The sequence below is a fragment of the Amblyomma americanum genome, chromosome 10 (assembly GCF_052857255.1).
Source record: "Amblyomma americanum isolate KBUSLIRL-KWMA chromosome 10, ASM5285725v1, whole genome shotgun sequence".
In the NCBI taxonomy this organism is placed as follows: Eukaryota; Metazoa; Arthropoda; class Arachnida; order Ixodida; family Ixodidae; genus Amblyomma; species Amblyomma americanum.
Window position 1 is genome coordinate 45,150,095 of NC_135506.1, and position 10,996 is coordinate 45,161,090.

The following is a 10,996-nucleotide window of genomic DNA, read 5'->3' on the forward strand; positions in this document are numbered from 1 at the left end:
AAGGTCTCCGGAAATTTCGACCACCTGGGGTTCTTTTACGTGCACTGACATTGCACAGTACACGGCCTCTAGAATTTCGCCTCCATCGAAATTTCACCGCCGCGGCCGGGATCGAACCCGCGTCTTTAGGGCCAGCAGCCGAGCGCCATAACCACTCAGCCGCCGCGGCAGCTCACACACACTAGTTCCATATAATCATGGAGAGCCCAATAAAAATTGAAAGTTGCCTTTTAGGCAGGATATTGGCAATATGTTGCTACGATTGTTTCATTTTTGCGCACCATACATCTAATAGCTTCCGTCAGTGTACACCAGTGTTTAAGATGTCTGTTGCTTACACCTTTTTTATGTCAGCACTGCGTCGCTGTCGTCTGCACGAGGTGCGGGCCTTGTTTTGTAAGGCTTTCTGCTTGCCCCCCCCTCTACATCACTCCTGTCCAGTGGACGTTGGATGCTGAAAAAAGTAAAGTTTACTTTATATATGTTGTTCGGTGGTTGATGGGCACTTAGTGGGTGGTGTATGGCTTCGAAATGAGCGCTGAGGAAGGAAAAATTGTCTGCGGCCACTGTCGTCTGTGATTCGAAAGAAGACAGCGGCAATAGTATGCAGCATGAAAGTGGGCTGAAGTTCTTCTACATTAATGCACACTCAAGTCAAAGCGGTCAAGGGTTTTGCTGATTGCTTAAAATTTATTCGACTGGTTGCTGCGGGAGAACTATTAGAAAATGCATTTCTCCAAGGTTCTAGAATAACCTGGAGACGAACGCTGCACAATCGCAATCATCAGAAGCCCAACGCCTTCTTTAGGCACTCCTGGAAGAAAGTAAGAAAGGATTAGTGCCAAATATCGACGATCGTTTACTTATTAATGAAAGCCTCGCTTAGTAATAAGCCTCTTACCGTTGTAGCATTAGGATGCTTTCAAGGAGCAGACGAAAGTTAAGGGCTGTGTCCTAAGGCGATTTCTTTGGCAACCCGTCAAGCGAGGACGACGACAAAACTCAACGTCTACAGAGCCAGGTATGATGTGCTGGTTCCAAAAAGTTTTTTTTCACATATATTACCTTTCGTAAATCTTGTTAGTAAAAGCCCATAAATCTGTTCCCAAGCAAGCCTCCCTAGTATTAAACACGGTCTCTATTTTCTTATAATAATGCTTAACAATGTACCTTACAGGCGCGACCGGAAAACACAGACCGAATTAATTTTATACCGTGGTTTAGCACACGTATGCGCTAGCTACATCCACAAACTTTCGCAAAAGCTTAGTTAAACCCAACTAACGAGTATGTATTTTAGGTTTTTCATCCCACAAGGCTGTCCACAGCTGTTTCTTTGCGTCCGATCCGGCCTCTGGAACCACAATGAAAATGGCGATATTTATTTTTGTTTTGTTTTTAGACTAACCTCGCAGGCTAGAATACTGTTTACGATTGCTGCATACAAGGAAATGAGCGAGTGGGTTGAAAGCAGTCGCAGCATGAAGTTAATACCACACTGCGACGATAGACTTTCTGGCACGTTCAGGCCATCCTTTACCATGCTTCTCGTGCAGGGAAACTGTACACTGTTGTTCATCATTTCTGAAGCGCCAATTGAAACATACATTGAACATTTCAATCACTGCGAATGACCCCAAATGGAAAGTGCAAGCCCATTTCGAAGATTGGCATACAGACGCTTGTTGCTTACCAGGTTCGCTGACCCCTTGAGCACTGCTTACAAATTGTTATGAAGATTACCGTGAGCAAAAAGGATGAAAATGAAATATCAAATAATCTTTATATTGCTGCAAACTAACGAAAATCATTTTGACTTGGAAAATTCAGTGACTTACCAAATGAGCCCAGGCACAACGGTACATGTCCACAATCGCAGTTTGAAAGAAGGTTTTTCGTATTCGAAACTAATGTCTGAAGAATAGGACACTACTGCTTAAGAGCCGGCTTGCTCTAGATATCTCTTTCTGTTGAGGAAACGCCCTTTTTATTCCCTTCATGTTGCACTCCCAGACGTACTAGATAGCACTCACCATGCCGTCATCGAAGGTCTTTGCGTCATCATCGTTCATTCCAGTTCCAGCCTGTAATGCAAACATTGCCGACTAAAATTGATGAAGTCACGAGATAGTGCTAACCGCGAACTACTAGTGTGCAAGCCAAACACGAAGAAGAATATGAAAGCGTCATTTGTTTTCTGGCATTTTAGAAGTCCCTCCGTCCAAGGTGTGTCCCGACCAAAAAAAAAAAAAATATTGGGTGACTGCTATTGTCAAGGCTAAGATAACTTTAATAGCATCAACCTCAGCCACATCTATAATTTGAAACAAAAGCGTGGTTCGAGGAATCATATCTCTAACAATTCACGCGACAAAAAGATTGAAACATCCTGTACATTTTAAATCGACGTACAGAAAACGCTTAGTGGAAAGTTTGAGCTCAGGTGTTCTCGATGACCAAAAATATGCACGTCTCTCTTTTTCAGCTTGCATATTGTCTGGAGCAGGGAACATTTCAGTTCCTTGGTAACGTTAACTACAGCCCTCGTTACAAACACCTCTTAGGTTTTGCCGGGACATGCATGTATATTCTAGAGCAACATGTTTCAATATCTTGTCAAGACACTCACCTTGACTTTGGCTACCGCCTCCCCTGTGCAGCTTATGTACTGTAACAAAGACACAGAACGATAATAGTTCAGTTAGCTTTCTATTGATTGCATAATTCGTTTTCAAAATATCAAAATTAGAAAGGACACTTAAGCTCCGTCTTAATGGTATGACGCGATAGCGTAGTGGTATAGGCTTCACATTCTGAGCAGTTTGACGCCTTTGAACGAATTTTTCAATTTTTTCAATTGTTTCAATTAAGCAAGTTATCAAATACACACTGTAAATTTTCTTAATTAGTATCATCGAGCATTGGCTTTCCATTCTGAGCATTTTGACATCTTTAAATCCTCTTTTCCATTTTTTTTTCATTTATTTCATTCAGCAAATAATTATTTAAAAAGAGTTCATTAATTCATCATCGCCTATCACACACCAATCAATAATCAATCACTAGAACCACAAATTACCATGATACGATTGTTTTTACATGGCCTTCAAATAATACGTCACCAGTTCGAATCCCTGCCACGAGATAGGCTCAAACTTAACTAGTAAGTTTATGCTGTACCAAACGCTGAATCGTGCGACACCATCCGGAACATTCTGCGGGAAACAGCTGGCATAATAGGATTTTTTTTACGGGGCCCCCGATTATTTCCGACACGCGGCGCCTACTACACCGACAGCTATTCGACCAAACGAGCTGTATACGCTATCACGTAATATACCATTTTATTTGCTTTCATTAGTAGTAACCGCCGTTATGAAACATTCACGTGTCAAAAAGCCATTATGTTCAAGACAGGCAACGTTATAAAACCTCCAGCCTAACGAAGTGCCTTACACCACACCCAGCGTTCCGCCGCGCTGCGTGGAAGCACACCTTGCAAGGCGCCCTGATTGGCACCCTCCTCACTGCCCGCACTAGGTAAACCCAGATTTACTAGCCATCAAGCAGCGCCATCTTTCAGCCGGAAGAAGTGAACACCATTTAATTGGAAGGGTCTCTTTTCACTTTTGACAAAACTACACCAGGTGTTTCAGGCAAGCCGGTCACTAAATTTTAAAAATAGGCTGTTCGAGTTACGAAAACGGCTTCTGCAGCAAAATAGTATCAATTTCGGCGAACATGAGAAAACGGGTGAATATAGTGAACTAGTTTGCCGGTTAACTAATTTCTGATAATTATCTTTTTAACTAAAACGGAGGAGAAATTCTGAGTAGGTGGAAGAATCCACAACCTGAGGGGGGTTGCAACGGCGACAACCCGACGGGTGGCTACCGTGGAAGGTGGAGAGTGAGAACAGAAATGAGTTGAAAATAGGAGCGGAGATAGCAGAGCTCGCCGGATGCCATCCTTCGGTTGAAGTGTTTCTGCGCGAGCCACCTCCATAAGCGGTTGTCTAAAGATAATGGGGATTAGAGATGAAATAGATCTAAATCTGCAAGGGAGTCAAGTGTAAAAAAGTACAACAAAGTCTTAAGTGTTCAATAAAGGTGGATGTGAAATTACCTGCCTCATGTGTCGTGTCATGCAAACAGGAATCAAAGTCTACTGCTACACATTTTCGTTGCATGGCCCACTGACCGCCTGTGAATCTTTTTTTTTTCATTTCGAGTGTTCTTTACTACCACATTTTGTGCACATGCTGTTCTTTTGTCCTTACCGGAATATTCGATTTATCTTGTTTTACTGCTTGCACTTTATTGTTTAATTTATTATACGGCTTGAAAGCGGTGAACACTACTACTGCAATGCCCCTGTGGCCGAATGTAGGTGCATGGTATACTAATAGTTCAACAGCACGTCAAACAATTGTGCCGGCTGCAAGACAAGAAAGCGTATACTCCGTTTACGGACGAGGCCGATAGAAAGAAAAGGGCACAGACACTGCGTCGTAGTGCGGTTATTTCTGGAGCCGCATCCTCGCCCCTGGACCCAGCTTGCGCCATATTGCCTTAGCACGAACTAGCGCCAGAGCATATCTAAACATTCTTCGATTGTTTGGCGTTCGGGACGCCAGGACAAAAGGAGATTACACCGAGTTTCGAGCGGAACTGAGGAGCCGGAAAATTTAGTGATTGGCTAACGCCTTTACCACAGCTGCCTTCTGGTCGTCAGCTTCCGAAGCCAGCTTCGAGCCGCAGTCATTGAGGGCCGGTACCATCTGCTGGACGACCTGCAAGTTGGTAAGAAAAAATACGATGCTTGTGTAGAAACGTCAACAGGTAGTTCAGTGGTCTCCGTTTTTTTACAAGCCATAATACTATCAGGACGATGGTAGTGGTTAAAAAAAAGTACTCTGCTGAAAAGCAGCGTTAAACGTCGAGAAAATTTTCCGCCAGAGTCACTAATCCCATGTGGCCTGTCTGCTGGCCCGAGGCCATCCAAACACGTCATGCTGGTGGAAAAGGATATTTATACTGCCTGGAATAGAATATCAATGGAACAGTAGTAGTCGTTATAGTGGCCGCTGCAGCAGCGTAACATATAAGGTATATTGTGGTACCAAAACAAGAAGCAATGCTATACAACTTTTCTACAACTTCTGTTGGCAATACAACTGCAACCACAACTGTAATGCAACTACAAATACAACTTTTCTTGGCAGTGCTGCCTAAGCTACAGAGATGAAACACGCGCTCTCATTCTATGGAGCCTAATGCAGTCGCCGGATGCTCTTCGTAGTTTCCTCTTAAAAGATTATAGGCACCTAATTTAATTGCGTATTCTCTTCTTTCAAGTGATACGTTAAACATTGATACATGGGTCACCACGTGGTATTCGCCTACGACCGCTAAATAATTCCCAGTTTAATATCTTCTCTCGTGTTGTTTCGGCTTCATCAACCGAACAATGGCTGTGACGTGTAGTTCACTTTAGACCACGTGAGTTGCGGAAAAAATTGACAGACGATTACGGTCGTGGGTAGTGCGAAATTTTAGCGCAGCTCTTCAGACGCCACCTACCGCCGCTGGCAGGTAGCGTGTAACGCTGCTAGCCACCCTCAGAGATCTTCCTGTGGCAGCCACCTTCCGTTTGTGCATTCATTCACTCTTGCAGTAACAGGTGGCGCTTAGCTCTGCTACTACCTGCCAAGCCACCTGTGACATGCATTCACATGCCACCTGTCAGGTGCCGTATCAAGCCGACTACGCCGACGATGACGGCGCGGAATGGAGGAACGTGTCGCCTGCTCAACAGGGAGCCCTCAATTCTCAACTCTCAACAGGTGGGCCTCGTGGGGGATTTCTCGAAGGAGCGTATGCACTCGTTTGCTGAGCTCTCCGCAAACTCCCGCGCTGAGAGTCTAATCTGCTCGCCACCTCACCCATCCCTCTCTACCAGCGAACAGTCTGGCGTCCCCTGCAGGCGCGAACACTGGCTACACCAGCCAATCTTTCTAAAGTTATGCAGGTAGCCCCTGCATGCATCTTGTACTCCCACCCCAAGGCCACCGTTACCCACATCCTCCTGACATGCCCGGAGTCCCCTTCCCCCGCCGGGCCGGTGCTTCTTCTAACCTGGGAGGACTGGGAGACCTCACTACATCCAGCAGGCCTGACCAGGCAGAAGATCGCCGTCAGCCGGGCCGCATACGTCATGGACCAACACCATATGAACGTTTTGACCGTGAGCGGGGTCGTGCGGAGACACAGGGAGCCTGCGGGCCTCGAACTCTCTTGCTGAATGAAGTTTCACCACAAACATGTAGTTCAGGAAAGAAAGCTGTCGGGCTAGTTGGCGATGCATGTTGTTTACTAGGAAGCGCAAAAAACGGACGAGGGGCGGAGTAGAGGACACAAAAACACGTTCACGAGCGCTACTACCAACTGTTTATTCATGCTGTAGTACAGGGGATATAAAAGAAGGGAATGGCGAGCATGCGCGTAGAGAAGGCACAAAGAGCGGACATCAGTCAAGCGCACAAGTTAATCAAAAAACGAATCTAAAAAAGCACATTCAGATGAATATACGTGTACAGACGTGTCACTGACACAACGTACGGACAGGTTTTTGATATAATAAGCCTCTAAAACGAGCCTAGCCTTATAATTACTGCTCTTGTCAAGAATCGTGGTCTTCTCAAATCTTGCCCTACACGTGCATGAAGCAAGGTGCCGCACGAGATTAGCACTAGTATCATGCTCGAAGTTCTGTCCGTATATATCCCCTGTACTACAGCATGAATAAACAGTTGGTAGTAGCGCTCTTAACGTGTTTTTGTGTCCCCAACTCCGTCCCTCGTCCGTTTTTGGCGCTTCCTAGTTAGCAACCAGCATGTAGATTAGCGTGAGACCGAGTTGATCAACAACTCGCAGTTGTAAGAATGTTTTGTAATGTTTTAGTGGAATCCTCCACTGTGGAGCAGATTTGTAATATTAGAGTGATTACTGATTAGCGAAACCCAAACTATGCCTTGCGGCTACAAAAAAAAAAGCTATACAGATTTCACAGAATCTTGAGCCAGGATAAATTATTCATCAATTAAGAAGTTTCTGCGAACGCTTTATATCCTCCTTTCACGCCCCTGGCTGCGCTTAGGTGGATGCTTAAGAGTAATTACTCTCTTAATAAATCGACTCCACCTTGCGGGATTTCCTTAAATCGATCGCACAAACATTGCCCCCACTTCGAGTAGTTGGTGCATTCCGTCTAGCTTTATACCATCAGCATGCTAGCGGTCTTGGTTAGCTAAGTTGATAGAGCCAATGCCCTGGACAGGCGGTGGTCCCGTGCTCGATCTCCGGACCAGGACAAATTTTCTTTCAATTATTAAATATCTGTGAAAGCTGTAAAACTCCTTTGTAGACCTATTGCTAGTCTTGCACGGATGCTAACGAGTAATTACCCTCTTCTTTTCATTATTATTGGCCTTTACTAACCTGCATGGCCACTTGTGGAGTCATCGATGCCATGTCCAGGAGGCACGTCTGCATGTCTGAGAACTTGCTCATAAACAACTCCTTGCTGTACGGGTCGGTGACCTTCTCCTCGACGATTTTTTTCAGCATCTCCTTGAGTCCGCCTTCCTGACCTGCAGGGTGCAAGTAGGGGTGAGATAACATTTCGGCTAATGCCAAAAACTTGCTCGGAGCCTGAGGTGGCAGCTCGACAGGCTTCTCCCGAACCTCTCATCCCCTGAGGAGTAGAGAATCGACCACCGAGCCAGTGGATTGAGTCCCAGCAGCCTCTCCGCTAACGATTGTGCATTCTGTGTGGTTATAACGCTGACGACGCGAACGGTTTTCTCTAACGCAGGCATGGCTGTCTTCCCCACACGGCCCGAGCGCGCCACCACTACGTCACTACTGAGGTTCTAAAATCTTGTTTAGGGACCGACAACATCCATTCGTGCCTCGCAGTTCCGTCTGCGTGTCGATTTACTGCACTTATTCGTATTCAGGCTAATCGAGCGCTCACCGTGAATGCCCGCTGGCTTTACCAAGATTTGCCCGCGAAACATGAATGACCGAACGCAAAACATTTGATGCCGCCTTAATTTACGGCTGCTACGGTTATCATATAAGGGGGCGATTGAAAGCATCATGCGAAAAAGCTCTTGCACTAACAACGCCCGCAGCATCCAGTAATGCAGGTATTAAAGCTATTGGCAACCCAGTAAAGGGATTGTGATGCACTTTGTGGGCATAGTGTTAGTGCCTTTCTTTAAATAACATTTAATTGCAGCCCCGGTTTGCGGACGTGCTGTCGTAACTGCAGTTAGGTGTGCAGAGTTGCCGTCGTTAGAATACAAGTTCCGTTCAAGAAAAGTATATGTATGGCTGTCCCTTTCAGAACACGATCTGTCTTGCTTGTCCAACAATCATGGACAAAAATTTTGAATATCGGAAAACTGTAAGGTACTGGCATAGGTATATTAGAGGTAATGCTCCACTCATTTGATACGTAGTGAAATCATTCTTTTATAGTGCTTCCATCGCTCGCTTCGCACAGTTAAGACTGCCGTAGAACAAAAATGGGTAACGCTTTTGATGGTAGCAAAAACACTAATAGCAATAAAATTCATGGCTGCTGCCGAGAGATCTGCGGATTTATTGATTGCTATGGCGAAAACTTACAATATATAAAAAAATTGCGCTCGTAAACATTTTATCACTCGAAAATGCTTTTGTCAAAAATTGTTGGATTTGCGCAGCTCTTTCTTCTAGCCCATACAATTTTTTTTTCCCACTCTCTGTCTCATCTGTCAAGAAATATACAGCCCAGGAGCGCAGCAAGAAAGCACAGACGCGTTTGAGGCAATACTCAAATATACTTTTCAAGCCTTCCGTGTGCACTGAACACCTGACTCACCTCGTCCGAGTCCTGCGCCATTGATGATGAGGAGCAAAGCCGCTAGGAACTTGAGGCGCATGGTAACTCCAGCCCAAAGCAGTGGCCTAGAGGGTCGGGCTGTCTACAATGTCGATGTATGAATAAGCGACGGACCCCCGCCCTCTTAAAGCTTCTCTCAAAAGACGGGTCCACTCGCCTGAGTGAGCATGCAAAAGCAGGCTCAATACGAGGCATTCATTCGTTCACGTCATGACGATCAAACAACTGCGAAATCGCGCCAGACAGATGGACGTCGTCCTTGAGTCGCGACTCTTGAAAAATGGTCCGAGATGACGGGGGCAGCTAAGTGACAACACTGCGAATTATTCAATGTCTCCCCGAGAGCACGAAGTTGCGTGAAAGGCGGTCACGCTCCTTCGGGTCGGGAGCTTTCCTCGTCCCGTGGCTGGCGTGGCATGCACAAGTAAATCCGCATATTTTTCCTTGTTAGGTTCGTGCCCGAGTCCAGCCCACCTGCGACACTGTCCTGGCTGCCTGAATGGGCTTTTTCTCCCGCAGTTCTCCTACGTCTTTGAATTTCAGTGACATATCTAGTTAGAACTGGCATTCATAATAATGCACATTTGCTTTCTTTACGGAATTCCTTTTAAAAAAAAGCAACGTTGAACAGCCAAGTGCCACTACAAGTCAGTAAATATTTGCTCCGTTCCTACGTAGTCGTTTTTGCAATAGTCGTGTAGCAATAGTAGCGTAGCGCTATAAGCCTCCTTCCAAATTTTTTGCTTTGCCTTACAGTGGGTTTGCCTAATTGTTATAGTTATTTTTTTAACTTTTACAGATAGTCACCTGACTGCAGTCAACGACTTGCAGCCGGTTCTTAGTAATAGCCATATCACTTTTTAATAATATAGTTTTAATAATACAATGAGTAATAGCCATATCAGCAAGAAAGACCAGCAAGAAAGACTGTCTTTCTTGCTTTGTGTTGCGTGATTTGGCGCCAGTGTTTTCTGTTAAAATTTTCAAAGCGCAATGTCCCGCGCAGCTGTGGCTCAACAAATTGGCGCCATTTCTCGCGTCAATCAAAAACCGCGCGCCTGCGGGTAGCGCAAAGCAACGTCCATCAAATCGCAACACTCCGTGACTCACGCGCCACGTGACGTTCACTGTACCGGCCACGCTGGAGCAGCAAGGTGATGAGGAGGGAGGAGGAGTGCAACGCGGGGGGAGCAGAGAACGTTACGTAGCACATGCGTCACGGATAATAAACTTCAGATAACATCATAAGGCATCTCAATGTACTGAATAATGTTCATCGTCTTTTCTATATGACACGTCTTCCCACACACTTCCTCACAGCGGTGTCACAGAAACGTGCTGAATAATTGGGCATTCTAGTAGGACCATTTCAATCTACAGTATGAAGGATTGTACCTTATAAATCTCTTATTAATCATTCATCTAATCCAAACAATTCAGAGCAGGCCTTTAAGTGTGGGTGGCACACTTTGTCAAATAATACACATTTAAGTACGGGATAGTATTCTCTCGCTAATGAAGGATCAACAATTTTCTCGTTTTCCACCGTGCCAGGCCCGCCATGGTAGCTCAGTGGTTAGGGCGCTCGGCTACTGATCCGGAGTTCCCGGATTCGAACCCGACCGCGGCGGCTGCGTTTTCATGGAGGAAAAACGCTAAGGCACCCGTGTGCTGTGCGATGTCAGTGCACTTTAAAGATCCCCAGGTGGTCGAAATTATTCCGGAGCCCTCCACTACGGCATCTCTTTCTTCCTTTCTTCTTTCACTCCCTCCTTTATCCCTTCCCGTATACGGCGCGGTTCAGGTGTCCAACAATATATGAGACAGATACTGCGCCATTTCCTTTCCCCAAAAGCCAATTATTATTATTATTATTCTTTTTACCGTGCCAGGAAGCCAGGTATTCACGCTTCATCGCTTGCCAAAAGCAAGAACTGAGGAACTCGCGTTATTAAGACGTCAAAGGTCCCTTTCCATCACTGTCTGGCGGAACCATCACTCGCATGAAGAGTCATGCTTTACCCGAGGGGTTAAGAAGAGTGAT

General features: G+C 45.5%; 1 protein-coding gene across 1 annotated transcript; it reads right to left on the minus strand.

Annotated features, from left to right (window-relative positions):
- Positions 1–682: 682 nt before the first annotated feature.
- Positions 683–9,047, minus strand: LOC144107636 (uncharacterized). Its single transcript, XM_077640736.1, has 6 exons — positions 8,932–9,047; positions 7,500–7,651; positions 4,712–4,792; positions 2,630–2,668; positions 2,034–2,084; positions 683–814 (listed from the first exon to the last, which is right to left on the minus strand). Exons 1-6 carry the CDS (start codon positions 8,990–8,992, stop codon positions 785–787), a joined length of 414 nt encoding a protein of 137 aa, XP_077496862.1. The 5' UTR covers positions 8,993–9,047; the 3' UTR covers positions 683–784.
- Between the last annotated feature and the right edge of the window lie 1,949 nt (positions 9,048–10,996).

Excerpts from the sequence above, each read along its gene's own strand:
- LOC144107636 (XM_077640736.1), bottom strand. The coding sequence starts at position 8,992 with ATGCGCCTCAAGTTCCTAGCGGCTTTGCTCCTCATCATCAATGGCGCA. Across the intron at positions 2,669-4,711 it reads ACGACCAGAAGGCAGCTGTG|TACATAAGCTGCACAGGGGA; the intron begins GTAAAGGCGTTA and ends TCTTTGTTACAG. Across the intron at positions 2,085-2,629 it reads AGGCGGTAGCCAAAGTCAAG|GCTGGAACTGGAATGAACGA; the intron begins GTGAGTGTCTTG and ends TTTGCATTACAG.